The sequence below is a fragment of the Nycticebus coucang genome, chromosome 3, assembly GCF_027406575.1.
Source record: "Nycticebus coucang isolate mNycCou1 chromosome 3, mNycCou1.pri, whole genome shotgun sequence".
Taxonomy (NCBI): domain Eukaryota; kingdom Metazoa; phylum Chordata; class Mammalia; order Primates; family Lorisidae; genus Nycticebus; species Nycticebus coucang.
In genome coordinates this window covers 99,834,274-99,853,539 of record NC_069782.1, presented here as the reverse complement: position 1 = coordinate 99,853,539, position 19,266 = coordinate 99,834,274, and the positions used below count along the sequence as shown (strand labels likewise).

General features: G+C 37.1%; 1 protein-coding gene across 1 annotated transcript in view; it reads right to left on the bottom strand.

The window, feature by feature from the left end:
- DNAJC12 (DnaJ heat shock protein family (Hsp40) member C12) overlaps positions 1-16,875 on the bottom strand; it is a 52,153-nt gene extending 35,278 nt beyond the window's left edge. The window contains exons 1-2 of the mRNA XM_053585915.1: positions 16,624-16,875; positions 5,794-5,872 (exon numbers count right to left, since the gene is read on the bottom strand). Of these exons, the coding sequence (XP_053441890.1) occupies positions 5,794-5,872; positions 16,624-16,701 (157 nt within the window). The 5' untranslated portion in view covers positions 16,702-16,875. The remainder of the gene's footprint in view (positions 1-5,793; positions 5,873-16,623) is intronic.
- Positions 16,876-19,266: the final 2,391 nt, after the last annotated feature.

Genomic DNA, 19,266 nt, shown 5'->3' with positions numbered 1-19,266 from the left:
TGCACATGCCAGTTACTACTAATGCCATGGTTGTAAAGGTTGATGATTTTTATCTATGAGTCACCTTCATTTTGCACATTATTGTTGGCCTCATTTTCCAGAATTTCCAGAATGAAAGAAGCCAGCTTAGAATTATGCTGATGTCAGTCCCTCAACAACAGCTGATAAGCATAAAGAAAAAAAGACTTTATCTTTACCATAATGTGGACTTCTGTTTTTTTGTTCCATCCTCTTCACCACATTTAATAAAAATGAGTTTGGGTTTATATTTGTTCTTTAGTGTATTATCAAATGTATCACACAAGATAAACATTTACCAGTTCTGGAAAAAGAGATCTCATTTTGTAAGCTTATACGAGCAAATAATAATGGAAATCTTTTTTTTTTTTTGAGACAGAGTCTCACTCTGTCTCCCTGAGTAGAGAGCCATCGCATCACAGCTCACTGCAACCTCATACTCCTGGGCTTGAGTGACCTTCTTACTTCAGTTTTTCTATTTTTAGCAGAGACAGGGTCTCACTCTCGCTCAGGCTGGTTTCTAACTCCTGAGATCAATCAATCAACCCACTTCAGCCTCCCAGAGTGCTAGGATTATAAGCATGAACCACCACACCCAGCTAATACTGGAACTCTTAAGAGATATTCTGATTTAACTCCTGGGTCTACTTCGAAAATACAAAGGTTTTTGTTTTTTAAATTCATATTTCATAGTAGAATTTCTATTATTATCACCACATTTTAACTGTATGCCATTTATAATTACTTGAGAAATAATAACAATAATGTGAAGTCAGAATATGCTTTGGGAAAAATCTGGAGGAAAACACGCCAACTATTAATTGTGGTTCTCCTCAAGGTATATTATTTAGGTGATGGGTGCACCAAAAACCTAGACAATTTATCCATGTAACCAAAAGAACACCTTGTACCCAACTATCAAAATAAAAAAAATTAATAATGGTTCTCTGTCAGGGAGAGATAAAAGCAGACTTTCCCTTTCAACATAATTTATTATTGTTATATTATTTTTATTCTAACAGAAAAAAACAATAAGGAGATTTTAAATTTGGAAAACACTAGGCCATTAAAATATGTCACTTAACAAAGAAATTTGTTCTTTAATATAGTCTTCTACAAATAGCCAGATACTTTTGAAGTTTGCACATCAATAATAAAAACACCATGTCACAGATCCTTAATTTAGTCTGAAACCTCCTTTCTTCACAGTCACAGAGAGGTTAATAAAGTGTTGATCTGCAACAGTTACCATCACGTGCCAGAGGCCGGCCTGAGCACCAGCCTAGAGCATGTAGGTTCTTCCAGGCTTAGTGACACAATTTCTGTAGCCCAACCAATCCTGCCTACATCCCCTACACCTGCAGAGGAGAAGAGGTTTCCAACAGCCTTAGATTTACATTTTTTATGAATAAAATAAAGATCCTATGGTTACTTACCAAAAAGAAAACTATCCCATTTTGTTAAATTTTTATCTCCACTATTACATAAAAACTAGCAAAGAAAGTCCACTGAATCATAATTGTCAACATCCAGTGAGCAGGTCCCACCTGCAGGATACCTCACTTAATCTTCGCAGCAGACACATAAAACGATGTACTATTAATCTACCCATTTTACCTATGTACTATTAATCTACCCCATTTACCTATGTACTATTAATCTACCCATTCTGAGGCTCTGAGTGGTCGCCCAAGGTCAATTAATTCACAAGAAGGAGATGGGAACAAATCCATACAGACAAGCCTGTATTCGTGTCTATTACTCCATCATGCTAACAAATCAGTAATTTCCATAACAATAGTTGAGATTTACATTTACTGAACCAAGAAATATACATAAACATGTTAAATTTCTCCTATGTACAGTTCCTCTATAGCCTAGCCTTTCAACCTGAGATACATGTTGATAACTATCCATTATATTCTGGATTTCTGTCAAGATAAAATTCAGTATTTGGTTAAATTGTTTTAGGGGGGGTTGGGGTTTTTTTTGTCTTTTTGAGACAGAGTCTCACTCTGTTGCCCTGGGTAGAGTGCCATGGTATCATCATAGCTCACAGCAACCTCAAACTCCTGAGCTCAAGCAATCCACCTGACTCAGCCTCCCAGACTCCTAGGATTACAGGTGTGAGCCACTCACTGGCCATGGTGGAATATTTTTTTTAATTTTAAAATATTTCTAACAGTAACTTAATCTTTCTCCAAGTGTAAAATTAACCACTTAAATTTTCAGAATCTCGTATTAATCCAATTGAGTAAATGGATGGATGCTTAAACAGATTTTAAAAATCTCTACCCAAAGGTTGAATCATACATCAACTGCACTCCTGACAAACCAAGAGACTGGCGTCTGTGTACCTTTTAATTTTAAACAATATTTACACAGCCCAATGTTTCTCTGAACAAGAAGCCTTGAGGCAGCCCATACATGAAAACCCCATCACTATGGCAACTAGAAATGTTAATAACTGCACAGTGATTCATCATGTATCCTGAATAAAAATTGCTTGTCAGGGGCACGGAAACAACTCAGAGTCATGCTTCACAGGAAAAGAACCCAGTTAAAGAATAACCTAGGATGATGTTCTTTTTACGTGTTTATCAAATTTTAATAATTGTATGCAGGGACATCTATCTTAATATTAACTCCAGATCAGTGAAGTAGTTAATATGTACCCTAAAGAAATGTTAAGCCAGGTACAGTGGTTCATACCTGTAATCCTAGCACTCTGGGAGGCTGAGGCTGGTGGATCACCTGAGCTCAAGAGTTCAAACCAGCCTGGGCAAGAGCAACAGCCCATCTCTAAAAATAGCTGGGCATTGTGGCAGGTGCCCGTAGCCCCAGCTACTAGAGGCTGAGGCAAGAGAATCTCTTGAGCCCGGGAATTTGAGGTTACTGGTGTGAGCCACAGCACTCTACCCAGGGCCCCAGAATGAGACTCTGTCTCAAAAAAAAAAATCCAACATAGTTCTGAGTGGCTGAAACATGGAATTCTAGGTATGGTGGAGAAGAGAAAAAGAGGGTGGAGGATTAAGAGGGTGCACAGCACAAAGGGCTTATGCCTAAGGCCCAACAATGACAAAGGAACTATTGCTGCGTGTGCAGCATGGATGAATATTGCAAACACAATGCACAGCAGGAGAAGCCACACACACTGTATGATTCTATGCACATGAAATTCAAAACTAGGCAAAATATAATCAATGATGATAGAGACTCAAAAATGGGAGAGGGTGCTGACTTGGAACAGAATGTGAAAAGGGGTTTCTGGGGTGCTGATAATGTTCTACACTTCCTTCTGGGCAGCAGCTAACCTGCTGTACATATGCCCAAATTTTCAGGCTTACACTAATGATGTGTTCATGTTACTTTAAATATATTAATAAAAAGATGAAAAAATCAAATTAGCAAAACTAATAGTAAAATCTCTAACAAAAGATGACTTCCTATTTTGAAAACGTATCTGTTTATGTAAATCAAAGGTATCAATGATTTCTAGAGAAAATTAATAAGGAGCTTTAAGACAAAAAAAAGAAATTCTAAATAAAGAAGAATTTGGTGGACACAGCATGGTAGCTTATGCCTGTTATCCTAGCACTCCAGGAGGCCAGGCAGAAGGCTCACTTGAGCTTAGGAGTTGGAGACCAGCCTGACCAAAAGCAACACTCCATCTCTACTAAAAATAGAAAAATTAGCTGGGCATTGGGGCAGGTGCCTGTAGTCCCAGCTACCTGAGAGGCTGAGGCAGAAGGATGGCTTGAACCCAGGAGTTTGAGACTACTTGAGCTATGATGATGCCCCTACACTCTAGCCTGGGGCAACAGAGTGAGACTCTGTCTCAAAAAAAAAGAAAATGAAGATGAAGAATTTGGGTTTGTGCAATGTGGAGTTATAGACAAGCCTTAGTATGATATTTTGATTACAAAAAAATCACATATACATTCATACCCATATAGTAGATATAATCACCAAATTTAAGATATACTATTACCTACCCTGAGGATAAAATCAGAGGAGGAAAATGCAAGAGACTTCAACTGCATTGGTAAAGTTTTAAGCTGGGTGTTAATATGTCAGTAGTACTATAGCAGGTAGTGCTAGTATTCTTTGTTCCTTGTTGTACATATTTTTCAATAACTAAAAAGAAAAATCTCTATCTGCAATGAGAAGCAATTAAAGAAATGCTTTAAGGATTGAGGCATGAAATGATGGAGGCGTACCTACAGGAGTGGCAGTAAGGACAGAGGGACAAGATATAATGGAGAGAGAGATGGCAGGTAAATCAACAGCACGGGGTCATTGACCAAATGAGGACACAAGGGAAAGGTGGGAGACAAGGTTTCTGCTTGATCTAGCGAATGGATGCTGGTGTCTGTCACTGAGATAGGGAAACACAGAAAAAAATAAGCAAGATTTTAGAGGGGATGAAAGGAGAATAACAACTCTAGTTTTTTGAAAGTGTGACTTAGAAATGTTTTCAAATGGAGATTTCCAAGAAGCAGTCAAAACTATGCTCTGAAGATGAAGAATAAGAACTGGGTTAGATAGATGAGGTTAGAGCCATCAATAGTGAGCTGGCAGGCCAGTCACGATGTCTCATGCCTGCAATCCTAGCACCCTGGGAGGCTGAGACAGTCAGATTGCTTAACCTTAAGAGTTCGAGACCAGTGTGAGCAAGAGTGAGACCCTGTCTCTACTAAAAACAGAAAAATTAGCTAAGTGTTGTAGCAGGTGCCTGTAGTCCCAGGAGGTGGAAGCAAGTGGATCAATCACTTGAGCCCAAGAATTTATGGTTGCTGTGAGCTATGATGATGCCAGGGCACTCTTCCCAGGGTGACAGTGAAACTCTGTCTCAAAAACAACAACAACAAAAAAAAAAACCAGTGAGGTGGTGTTTAAAGTCTCCCTAGACTTGGACTAGGGAGAAAGTGTAGGGGGGTGGTGGTAAACGAAAAGAAAGCTTAGGAGGGAACCTTAGGGCAACAGAGGAGGAGTCACAAAGGAGACAGAGAGGAGGCTGAAAAGGCTGGAGAAAAACCACAAATCCTGAGAGCTAAGAGTAAAAAGTGTTTCAAGAAGGGGAGTATGGTGGATAATGCCAAATTTCAAAGCGAGCTCAAGGGAGGTAAGAACTAAAATTGTAACCATTGGATGTTGGGCCATTTCTGAGAAAAGGTGGGGTAGGAAATCAGAGTGGGAAAAATGGAAAACTGAGAAGGAAGCAGAGACATCGGCTGTGGACATCTTTTTCAGGACGTTTGGCTCTGAAGCAAAGGAAAGAGGGAGGGAGAGGAGGAAGACGAGTTGTAGAAGGATTATTGATTTATTAGTATTTTTTTCCAAGCTTGGATAAACTAAGGGTATTTAAATGACAATAAAGGAAAGATGCAAACGGATGAATCTATGGATATAGTCACATCCATCGAAAGAAAAGAATCACAGCAAGTTCTCATGCAGACAACTGCCTGACAGCAAACATACGTAAGTTATGTTAACAGTCAATAGTTGGTGAAAGAACCCATGAACTGGATAAACTTTAAACCACAGAGCAGCACATGATAGCAGGAAGAAAAATGCATGTTAAGTGACTACTATTAGAAGAGACCCCACACAGTCCTCTCCCCTCCTACCATCCAAAAGTGCAAAAACAACCTTTGGCACTCAATGGAAGAATAACTTGAGCATAAGGGACAAGAAAATTAAGTTACTACTCAACAGTTTTTCAGTTCTATTTGCTATTCATTTTCCTAAGAAACAGCCATTATTAATTCTTACCAGATTTGGAGTTTTCAGGATGCTTGTCAGGGTGACATTCCAGAGCTCTGACCTTAAATTCTGCCAGAATTTGTTCAACCTAAAACAAAAAATCATTGTTTAATAGAAGGAATCCAACTTAGTGTGAAGGAAGAATCTGGGCAGCAGTCCTTCCCAAAACCACCATGATTAACTTACCTCTTTATTTTGACCCTTATATTTCTATTTTGACTTTTTACTCTAAGAAATAATTTTCTAGGCTCAGCGCCTGTAGCACACTGGTTACAGCGCCAACCACATACACCAAGGGTGGTGGGTTCAAACTCGGCCCCAGCCAGCTAAACAACAATGACAACTTCGGGCGGCTCCTGTGGCTCAGTGAGTAGGGCGCCGGCCCCATATACCGCGGGTGGCGGGTTCAAACCCAGCCCCCGCCACACTGCAACAAAAAAATAGCCGGGCATTGTGGCAGGTGACTGTAGTCCCAGCTACTCGGGAGGCTGAGGCAAGAGAATTGCCTAAGCCCAGGAGTTGGAGGTTGCTGTGAGCTGTGATGCCATAGCGCTCTACTGAGGGTGATAAAGTGAAACTCTGTCTCAAAAAAAACAATGACAACTGCAACAAAAATAGCTGGACGTTGTGGCGGCTATCTTTAGTCCCAGCTACTTGGGAGGCTGAGGCAAGAGAATACCATGGCACTCTACGGAGGGCAACATAGTCAGACTCTGTCTCAAAAAAAAAAAAGAAATAATTTTCTAAATAACCAAATTCAGAAAGCATCTATAGGAAGCTCCTATTGAAATAGCAGTCTGGGGCGGCGCCTGTGGCTCAGTAGGTAAGGCGCCGGCCCCATATACTGAGGGTGGCGGGTTCAAACCCGGCTCTGGCCAAACTGCAACCAAAAAATAGCCAGGCGTTGTGGCGGGCGCCTGTAGTCCCAGCTGCTCGGGAGGCTGAGGCAAGAGAATCGCTTAAGCCTAGGAGTTGGAGGTTGCTGTGAGCTGTGTGAGGCCACAGCACTCTACCGAGGGCCATAAAGTGAGACTCTGTCTCTACAAAAAAAAAAAAGAAAGAAATAGCAGTCTGATAGCAATTTGACTTGCTACTTTACATAAATGATGACCTAAGACACCTATGAGCTCAATATTTGTACATTTTTTTTATTTTATCTTGTAGAGATAGAGTCTCACTTTGTCACCCAGCCTGGAGTGCAGTGTTCACAGCTCACTGCAACCTTTGACCCCTGGGCTCAAATAATCCTCCTCCCTTAGCCTCCTAAGCAACTAGGGAGGCTACAGACACATGCCATCATGCCTGAATAATTTTATTTTTGTGGAGACAGGGTCTCACTATGTTGCCCAGGCTGGTCTCAAACTCCTGTCCTCAAGCAATCCTCCTGCCTTGGCTTCCTAAAGTGCTGGGATTGTGGGCATAAGACACTTCATCCAGCCTCAATTTATTTAAATATTCAGTACGGTCAGATAGTTTTCTCCTAAGAATATAAAAATATATGTTCACATATCTGAATTCTTCAAAGATGCTTAACCACCATTCATTATTCAGGAATGGCTGTCCCTGAGTTATAAATTATAAGTTAACATTCATATATTATCTATTATATAGTTCCTTCTTTCTGCCTTTTGACCCTTATCTTTTTTATTAAGAAGTTTGTGGCCAGGCACAGTGGTTCACACCTATAATTTTAATACTCTGGGAGGCTGAGGTGGGCAGATTGCTTGAGCTCACTGAGTTCGAGACCAGCCTGAGCAAAAGCAAGACCCTGTCTCTACTAAAAATGGAAAAACTGAGGCAAGAGGATCACTTGAGCCCAAGAGTTGGAGGTTGCTGTGAGCTAGGATGCCACAGAACTCTATCCAGGGCAACAGCTTGAGACTCTGTCTCAAAAAAAAAAAAAGAGAGAGAGAGAAAATTTTGCAATTAAAAGAAAAAGGACATAATTCAAACCTAATAATTTTGTTACCAGTTAGAAGCTTTATTAGAGATTTTGATAGGGAAAACAGAAACTCTAGCCCAAACTAAAATGAGGTTTGGGGGCCATCCATGATTTGATACGACTTGACTTACCCACTTGGCTTTAATAATCATAGTTGCAATGACAGTAGCAGGAGACAACAGTGGTTATATGACTCTCCAACCTGACCTCTGGGTTTCAAATCTCAGTTCTTCCACAACATTTAGGCCATTTCTATGTATCTAGGGTTTCTGTATCTTTACATCAAATGAATAATGTAAATTAAGCACTTAACACAAAGCCTAACCATAATAAGTACTGGTAACAGTGGCTATAATTAAATACCAGAAACTTGTCCAAAGTCATTCAGCTAGTTAATAAAAATGCTGAGTTTTGCCAGGCATGGTGGCTCATGCCTGTAATCCTAGAACCCTGGGAGGCCAAGGCCAGTGGATTGCTTGGGCCCAGGAGTTCAAGACCAGCCTGAGCAAAAGCAAGGCCCATCTCTAAAAATAGGCAGGCATTGTGCCCAGTGCCTCTAATCCCAGCTACTCCAGAGACTGAGGCAAGAAAATCACTTGAGCCCAAGAGTTTGAGGTTACTGGGGGTTATGATGATGCCACGGCACTTTACCTAAGGTGACAGAGGCTCTGTCTCAAAAAAACCCAAAACACTGGCTCAGCACCCATTGCTCAGTGGTTAGGGTGCTGGCCATATACACTGAGGCAGGCAGGTTCAAACCCAGCTTGGGCCTGGTAAACAACGACAACTGCAACAAAAAATAGCCAAATGTTGTGGCGGGTGCCTGTAGTCCCAGCCACTAGGGAGACTGAGGCAAGAGAATCACGTAAGCCCAAGATTTTGAGGTTTCTGTGAGCTATGACACCGCAGCACTCTACTGAGGGCGACATAGTGAGAATCTGTCTCAAAAAAAAAAAAAAAAGCTAAGCTTTTTGTTAAGTAAGCAGTCAGACTTTAAATCCTGTAATCTTAACCACTGTTTTATATGGCCAAATTCTTCAGACTTAGAAAACTAATATGGACCGGGCATGATGGTACTGGGAAGCCGAGGTAGGTAGATTGCTGGAGCTCAGAAGTTCAAGACAAGCCTGAGCAAGAGAGAGACCGTGTCTCTACTAAAAATGGAAAAATTAGCCAAGTGTTGTGGAAGACACCTGTAGGCCCAGGTACTCAGAAGGCTGAGTCAAAAGGATCACTTGAGCCCAAGAGTTTGAGGTTGCTAGGCTGATGCCATGGTACTCTACCCAGAGCAACATATAAAGCCCAAACTAATAATTCTATTCTTTTCCTTGTTAAGTTTCTATTGAGGACCTCTTGGAATAACAGGAAGAAACAAACTTCCTGTTAAGAACTGCAGTGGAGGGCAGTGCCTGTGGCTCAGTGAGTAGGGTGCCAGCCCCATATACCGAGGGTAGTGGGTTCGAACCTGGCTCTGGCCAAACTGCAACAACAACAAAAAAAACAAACTTCAATGAATCATGTGTTTCCCCTTTCTAGGTGCTAAGTCTTTAACCATCAGTCACCATAACTCATATATAATAAATACAATTTAAAATTAGACTTGTTTTTAAATTTTAAAATATTAAATATTCTTTAGTGTAGTGACAAGCATTTTTAATTGACAAAAAATTTATGAATACTCACAAACTCTGCTTGAAAAATTTCTATCACTACAGAATAAAAAGTAAAAGCCTTTTACCCTTACTATCCCAAGATAATAGGTTCTATCCTTCACACATTTAATATATATACATGTATATGTACCTTGGGGTTTTTAAATAAGACAAATGGATAAACTTATACCTATCTACAGTAGAGTCTTGGGTTTTTATTGTTGTTGTTATTGTTTATTTTTTAATCCATATTCCACTAGAAAACTTGCTGGTATTGCTCCACAAAAGCAAATGTGTCAAAATGGTTAATTCTCAGCAGTACATGTGTGATTGTCTTTTCTTCTTTGTTTTCTGGAGTTTTGCCAATTTCATGTTTGTAAAATCAGCAATAGTTCCTATGTTTTTCCTTACTTTTCATCGTTTTAACCATCACAAAGTTTATCACAGAACTCCTGTAGAGTTGTTTCTGGGTAAACTAGTAAACTGGGTCAGCTTGTCTTGAACACATTCTGTTTGTCTCCTGGACTCCCCACCCCATGTGCCCCATGCCAAGTGCAGCCCAGAGGCAGCTGAGGCCCTCCAGTCAAGGTCCATTGAACCCTGCCTTCCTAATCCAACGTCCAGTGATCTGGAAAACTGCCTGTCTTGTTGGCCAGTGAATAAACAAAATGTTCAACTTTACTCGTAATCAAATAAATCAAAACATCCAAAGGATGACAATAGCGAGTGTTACTGAGAGTGCATAGAAATGCACACTCATGCTCTCCGGGTGAGGATGTATAGTAAATACATGCAAAGCAGCTGGGATATATAAGATATGAAAAGCCTCTTTGATCTGACAATTTCAGTTCTAGGAATTTGAAGAAATAATTAGAGATGGGAAAAGAATTTAGCAATAAGAAAGTTTAATGAATAAAATATAAATTTTAAACAAAAAGTTATGTGTTCAATAACAGGATATTTGTTAAAGATAATTGTAATAAAGCTATAAACTGGAATACTGTGCAGTCATTAAAAAAATCACTTTGTAGAAGACTTTTAACAACCTGAGAAAATTTATACATTTCTATGAGAAAAGGTAAGATACTATATGCAATATAAGTCCATAGAGTTTTATTTCAGAGGAATTATGTAACATATATATAATAATGATAATAATAGTAATTATTATTATTGAGATTATTGAGTGCCAGGCACTATTCTAAGCACCTAACATATAGTGTCTCATCGGGTTCCCACAACAATTCTATAGCCTGAGGGCTTTTATTATTCTTATTTTGCAGATTAGGAAACTAAAACATAGAAAATTAAATAATTTTCCCAAGATCACACACGTAGAAAGAAGAAAATCCAGGAACTGAATCCACACAGCCTGACTGCAAACTCATATGAAAAAATATATATAAATAAATATATTATACTATAAATCTATACATATATGCAGGTACTTATTTACATAGACACAGCATATATGCATTGATCATTAACATGTATACTGTAATACTCAAAAATGTTTAACATTTAGGTTCACATTTTTCTTTGTGCTTTCTTTGTATTCCACATTTCCTTATGGAGTATATTTTAATTTTAGAACTTAAATTTTAAAACTTGAAAATTTACCTTTTCCATAACCTGTTAGCACAATATTTTGGTCTACAGAAGAAAATACTCTAAATCTGATTCCCGCTTGGATAAATCTTCTCCAGATTTCCCAGCCACACAAATGCCTTCTGTCCATGCAACTCCTTTTTTTTTTTTTTTTTTTTTGAGACAGAGTCTCACTATGTCGCCCTTGGTAGAGTACAAAGGCGTCACAGCTCACAGCAACCTCAAATTCCTGGGCTTAAGCAATTCTCTTGCCTTAACCTCCCTAGTAGCTGGGACCACAGGCATCCACCACAACGCCCAGCTATTTTTTGTTGCAGTTGCCATTGCTGTTTAGCTGTCCCAGGCTGGGTCCGAACCCGCCACCTTTGGTGTATGTGGCTGGCACCCTCACCACTGTACTACAGGCACTGAGCCTTAATAGACCTTTTTATACGACCATTTCAAGCTTCATGTCTTCCCTGAAGTCTTTCCAGATAGTCTGTCTTTAATTCCTATTGTACTCATAGACAGTACCACATAGCACACTTTTTTCAGACCATTTCCTCTGTATTAGCTTTGGCTTCTCAATCGGATACGAAGTTCTTTATCCACTAGCATCACGTCTCACCTTTGTGTTTTGTTTTGCTTTGTTTCCCAACGGACCTCCCATCACTTCTAGTACTGACCCAATGGTAACTGTTCAATAAATACTTGATTATATACTGACAGATATTCTTCTTCAGGTAATATCATTGTGGTATAATAGGAGCTTTCTGAAAAATGTGGTTTATTCATTATAAGAGTGAACTGATTCTAGTGATGGAAATTCATTTGCTGTAGAGTGTGCTGCAGAGAAGAGAAGACCCATTTTAATAAGTGACCTAACTAGTGCACAGCATTTCAATTCATTCAGTTTGAAACTGGTCTTTCCATGGGTGGCACCCGTAGCTCAGTGGGTAAGGTGCCAGCCACACACACAAAGGCTGGAGGTTAAAACCCAGCCTGGGCCAGCTAAAACAACAATGACAACTGCAACAACAAAAAAAGAAACTGGTGTTTCCCACAACACTCTAGATATTAGCAACATCCCTGAAATAAATAAGAGATCCTCCTACAAAAGCATTCTAATCAAATTATAAATAATTAAAATATGAGCCATAGAAACCATTTGAACCACAAGATAAATAATGGTAGTATTTGGATTATAACCCTTAAAAATATAACTTCCTGTGGAAAAGAAACAAAGTGAGAAAAACGTGAGAGGAGAAACAAAATATGAGCATTTAAAAATAAAATAAAATAATAAAAAAAGAGAAAAATATATATAACTTCCTATTACTCAGTAGTGATAAAAATAAACTGAATAAGCAAATAAATGTAAGAGAAAGGATACCTTTTCTTCACAGAAGAATTCCAAGTAACAAAGAATGAGGAAAATAAAAAGTTACCATTAGGCAAACACCATAGCAGTAACAGTTATAGGCAAGATCCACCAAAGGATGGTAAACTCAGGGGGTAAAATTTTGAGGAGAAACAGTACAGTTCAAGGGATCTTCCCCAATATATCCATTAATTACAAAAGGAAAAACAGTAATTCCACTGCAGAAAAACGTGGAAGAAGAAATCTGACAGACACCACCTTAACCAAGGTCAACGAGACATATCAACATAACGTGCCCCAATACGACACTCTGAGAAAGGTACAGCATCACTTCTGTGATGTTCTTCCCCAAAATTCGTAACCTCAATCTTACGAAAAATATCTGACAGTGCCCAATTGGGGTACATTCTACAAAATAATTAACCACTGCTCACCAAGGCGTCCAGGTTGCAAAAGACAGAAAAGGTTGGAGAGAAAAAGGGTCAGGGTGGAGGGGACCAGGAGACGTGACAACACAGCATAATAAGGGATCCTGCCTTGGAGCCCAGAACAGGAAAAGGACATTAGTAGGAAAACTGATGAAATTAAATAAGACTTATAATTTTGATCTGGGACTGACTGACTCTGGCCCACTGCTACTGCCTGTTTTTATGAAAACTTTATTGTTAGGCAGCCATCATCATCGACGTACATATTTTATGGCTGCTTTCTCCAGTAGCAGAACTGAGTAGATGTGACAAGAGACCCTATGGCCTGCAAAGCCTAAAATATTTGCTATCTCAGGGCCAGCACCAGGTGAAGCACAGAGACACTTAGGTTAAAGGAGGATCTCTCTCCCTGTGTCTCTCTCTAAAGTTGTATACTTGTGAAACTCTGAGAGTTAATGCCTCCTTAAAATTTGCTTCCTAAGCACATGGATGTCTCATCCAAGTACTGACTCTACTGGTCTCTTACGAAAAATGGTTGCTGGTTCCTGGTTAAACTACCCATGTAAATGTTCTAGTTTTGTACTAGAACATTAACTAGAAGTATGGTGTACTTCTGTTAGGTGTGATATTAACATAAAAGAAAGCTGGGTTAAGGGTATGTAGGAACTCTTGTGCATTATTTTTGCAACTTTTCTGTAAATCAAAAATTACATCGAAATAAAACATCTTAAAAAGAATGCAAACTCTAGGATAGGATAAATTTACAAAGTTTCAAGACCACAGTGTCACTGTGAGGCCAAAACAACAGCCACAACGATAACAACTTACCACTCTGTGCCAGGCAATGTTGAAAGTGCTTTCTATATTGTGTCTTATTTAATTTCCACAACAACTCTATGACGTGGGTACTATTCACACCCATTTGCAAATTAGGAAACCAAGGCATAGTAAACTTAAGTGATTTTATCAAGGGTCACACAGCTAGTAAGTGGCAGAGTTAAGACGTGAACTCAGTCTGAAGTCAATAAAATAGAGAAATAAGAAAAAAAATTGATGTTTCCATTTACCAGGTTTGTGCTCAATTTTCAAGTCCATGAAGTCTTAAAGTCATGAAGTCTTGTTATCATTACTAATGAAATAGTGAACAAATATTAAAAACCAAACCAGATCCACAGCAGCAAGGATGCTTTTCACCCCTAGCATACACTGTGTGCATCAGTAAGGACTTCAGTGTAGTCTTTTATAGCATGCATCTTTGTGTACAATCCAATATACAGAGAAAAAGCTGGCTGACTTTGGATCAAATACTAGCAAATTTTTTTCAATGAGGGATATGTTGTTTTCTATAAAATAATACAGAATCCCTCCATAATTTATATATGTCATATATGTAAAGTAGGAAATTAGTCTCATGGCTATTGTCACGATTATATTTTCAATTTGTGAAAGATGTTTTGTTGAAAGTCTCTGAGAAGAAAAAGGTTCAAAATTACTGCTCTTGAACCATTAGGAAATATGTAATTTTACTTTGAATTTAATCAATTTCCAGTACAAGCTTTAAATTATAAGAGCTGTATACCAAAGGAAAACGATTATATGGGTGTCTCAATTCAATTGTTGTAAGTAAAATCAAAATATCAAATTGCTTTGAAATTATAACTGCCAAATTGCTTTTGCATATGAAAGACTCTAGTTAATTTCAGAGCATCAAATCAAAGAATATTTGCAGTAAAGAAAATTCATCCAATAGAAATCAAGGAAATGTCTCACTAAATAGATAAAAAAGTCATAAAAATATTTTTAATGGGAAACATACCTTTAAGAAGAAGAGAGAAGATGATACATATAAAAAGAAGTGACAAAACTGTGACAGTCATTTCATTAAAAATAAGTGATTGTTATCTAGATATGTTATGCCATGGACAGATCAGTAAAATAATCCAGAAAAAGGAATGTTGAGACTATGTATGGTAACCATAAAATGAAACTGTTACACTTAAACAACCAATTTTTGTGACTCTATCCAAAACTAACCCTCTGTTTTTGTAAACTGGAAAGATAAGAGCATGACTTCAAAAGACTGACAAAATGGGTCAGGAGATTTATTATGGGAATTTAATGATCTTTATAACATAGCACATATTTTTAAAAATCCAAATTAATCTTATCAAGTTTAATTAAGTTATATTGATTTAAAATTATTCCTTCAAAAATTATTTAGTAAAAGCATAGTCTGAAAGGCAAATAACATATATTGGTAAAAATGGTAATAAGTTTTCTCGGTTGCTATAAGCAAATTACCACCATCATATACACAAGAGTAAGATATTATTCCTGAAAAGAAATATGCAACTAAAAGAGCACTATAAGCTGTTCTCTGTGTGGGGAGAGTTTTTTTTTTAACTTCAAGGTATCTGAAATAATTTCCCCATGGTGTGGCAAAAATAAGAGATTTTAATCCCTTGTGTCCAATATTGCATCCTATCCTGAAAACAAAACTAATTGCATGTTATAAATAAACTCCTACCTTTACAAAACAAGAATATAAAAACATTTTTATTTAAAACATTAATATTAATAGTTATATATTAATTAAAATAAAATATATTAATTACATAATACAAATATATTGTAATAACATGATTTAATAATAGATGACTAATAACAATACATTTCATTTTTGTCTTAGCATTATTTAAAATATTGGAAATAAAATATTTAACAATAACAGAATAACTCAGCTGTGGTAATGAAAAATGAAATATTTTGCAACTATTAAATTTTGCAAAATTTAATCGCATGGAGAAATCCTTCTTATAATATTAATAGATAAAAAGCAGGAATCAACAAGTATAGATAACATATCCAACCATGTCTTCCAAAAATATACATAGTGAAAAAACTGGCGATTGATATACCAAAACATTAATAGTGTTACCCTTTGGAGATAAAATTTTAAATGATTTTTCCATAGTTTATCAAAATCTCTACAACTTTTACAATTGTTTGTAAGGGGACTTTATTTATCTATATATTTTTATTTTTATCTTTTTTTTTTTTAAGCTAATCAAGTAAGGCAGTGGAAGTGGAGAAGAACAAAGGCATCTGTAACACCCCTGCACTCAGACCAGCCTGTGAGGGGACTTTAAAAATATCATTTCCTGGGCGGCGCCTGTGGCTCAAAGGAGTAGGGCACCAGCTCCATATGCCGGAGGTGGAGGGTTCAAACCCAGCCCCGGCTAAAAAAATATATATATCATTTCCTTATAGATTCAGTGAACAACTACAGAGTCTCCACACATTTGGTTTCAGAAGCAACCCTCTCAAGAAGTAATTTATCACACATTCAAAACATTAACATAGAGGTGTTTCTTTGGTTTATAATTCAACTGCTCCCATAAAAGTACATGTTTTAATAAAATATTTTGAAATCCCTAACGTACTAAAAACTTACCTTTCATTTCAATTATAGCATGAATTACCATATAAACACATAGCTTATGTATACTATGAAACACTACCATCAGAAATTGCAATAAAATTTCAAATATTTATTTTCAGTACAGTGATTGTGAAATAGCGTATGGTCACGAACCAGAATATACATATTTCCCCAGAAGCTTCCATAAAATTACCACCAGACAGTATTCAAGTAAAGAGTCAACATACAGTCCAGTAAGTTAAATTCTTAACTTTTATGAGCCAATAAAGCAGTTATTTTAAAGTGCTTTAAAATAATACAAGATTGGGTTTTTAGTTCAATGTGACTAAAGTTTTATTGAAACTAAAACCTTAAATAAGAACTTGAAATACTATTGTGAAAAAGAACAGCACTGTCCACTGCCTTACCGAAGATAGTTCATCACATCCCAGTAGCTTGTAGTAATCTTCAGTATCCTCCAACCTGTAATTCAGTATTGCATCCATTTGGATTACTAAACCAGCTTTTTCCCCCTTGGAAACAAAGAGCACGATGAGCTTCGAATTAACAGGAGAAAAAAACTCTTCAAATCTGAGCTACAGAAGCTCGTTCCAAACGGCAAAAACTAGCTTTCAGACTGGTCACACAGTCACTACGCCAGATGTCATCCTAGATCTTTGTAAACGCTGCCTCTCATTGGTTGTTGACAGAAGAGAAAAGAACCAGCCACGTGCCTAGCTAGCTTTGCAGGGCTGCCTGGGATCTGTAGTTTGAGTTTATGTAACTGATGCAGATGAACCATTTGAATAATGGGCTAATAAAGACTGTCCATTTTTACGACCTCCTCACATTAGCCATCTCTCTATCTCTTCCACATTTTTGTCTTTATCCTGTTTTTAAAAGACAAAAGAAAATCTCAAGCAATGTGGTAAAATCTTAGGATATGTTTAAGTAGTGAGTGCTCTTCTGAGTGTTTAAGATATTTCACAATGTTTAAAATAGTGTAAGAGTATAAGCAAATATACTAAGACACAAATATACTAATATACTATAGTATATTATATATCTATATATACAAATACAAATATATATTATTTTGGATGTGTGGTAAATTACTTCTTGATATATTATTATATACAAATGGTATATTTGTATAGTATATTATAGTATACTATAATGGACAAAATACTAAAGTATAAAATACTAAAATATTTTGAAATCCCTAACTTACTAAAAACTTACCTTTCATTTCAATTATAGTATGAATTACCATAATCAACACATAGCTTATGTATACTATGAAACACTACCATCAGAATTACAATAAAATTTCAAATATTTATTTTCAGTATAGTGATTGTGAAATAGCGTATGGTCATGAACCAGAATATATATATTTAACCAGAAGCTTCCATAAAATTACCACCAGACACTATTCAAGTAAAGAGTCAACATACATTTAAATTCTTAACTTTTATGAGCCAATAAAGCAGTTATTTTAAGTGCTTTAAAATAATACAAGATTGGGTTTTTAGTTCAAAGTGACTAAAGTTTTATTTAAATTAAAACCTTAAATAAGAACTTGAAATACTGTTGTGAAAGGTAGTTCATCAGATCCCAGTAGCTTGTAGTAATCTTTAGTATCCTCTGACCTATAATTCAGTATTGCATCCATTTGGATTACATTATAGTATACTATAATATACTATACAAATATACTAAGAAAATTTTCATTTGTGTGATGATTTACTCATTCAATAAGTATTTATTGAGGACCTATTTTGTGCTCAGCACTGTTGTAAGGTAAGGCATGGCAAGCAACACAAACTCAGTTCTGATGGAAGAACACAGACAAGAAACACGCAAAGAAACAGGATCATTCGTTCAAAATGGTTGTTTTTGCTGCACAGGAATAAAATAGGACAATGAAAAGAATTATATGGTAACCTGGGTGGGATCCCTGTGCCATTTCTCCTGAGTTGGCTCCTCAGACTCAGAAATGTGTCTGGTCTAGGATGGGTCAAAGCAATCTTTGTTGCAGTTCATTTAGTTATAAGAAATGCAGTTTAGGGCTGGGATTTAGAGGAGGTGAATAGTCAGAGATACAAAATTTTCACTGCCTTAACACTTTAAATGCCCTGTAACTTATCGCCTTGGGGAAAAAGTACTTCTTCTTCTAGCCCAGCTAGATGCATCTTTTTTAAGGTTTATTTCTGAACAGAAGCAAGAAAAGGCTCCAAAGTACCATTTTTGCTAATCCTTCTATTGCTGAAAGCTCTGTATAGAATTTTTAAATAAAGTAAAATGAACTTTGTTTTGGAAGTTTTACCACATCCCTTTAAGTATTTGGAGGTCAACCTGAATATTATACAGTCTTGATTGGTATCAATGAAAAATTCCTTTTTTTTTTTTTGAGACAGAGTCAGACTCTGTCACTGTGGGTAGAGTTCTGTGCCATCATCATCATAGCTCACAGCAACATCAAACTCTTGGGATCAGGCAATCCTCTTGCCTCAGACTCCCCAATAGATGGGACTACAGACATCTGCCACAATGCCCAGCTTGTTTTTTCTTTTTTTAGTAGAAATGAGGTCTCGTTCTTGCTCAGGCTGATCTCAAACTCATGAGCTCAAGCAATGCATCTGACTCTGCCTCCCAGAGTGCTAGGATTACAGGTGTGAGCCACTGCTCCCGGCTTCATGCCCTTTATTTTTATTTGTTTTTTGTTTGTTTGTTTGTTTTTTGCTTTAGGACTGTGTTCCTTTTTATTTTTGTTATTTTTTTATTTTTTTAATTTAATTTTTAATTAAATCATAAAATCATAACTGTATATGTTTATGAGGTACAATGTGACAATTTGATATACAATGTGGAATGCTTAAATCAAACTGATTAACATAACCACCACCTCACTTACTTTTTGTGGTAAGACATTTATAATTTACTCCTAGTTATTTTGAAAGATACCCTTGCATTGTGCACATTAGGCAAGATCCTACCAAATGCCCTCCCTCCTTCTACCAATCAACTTCTCCTCTCCTTCCTCTCCCCTTGCTCATTAGACTGTATTT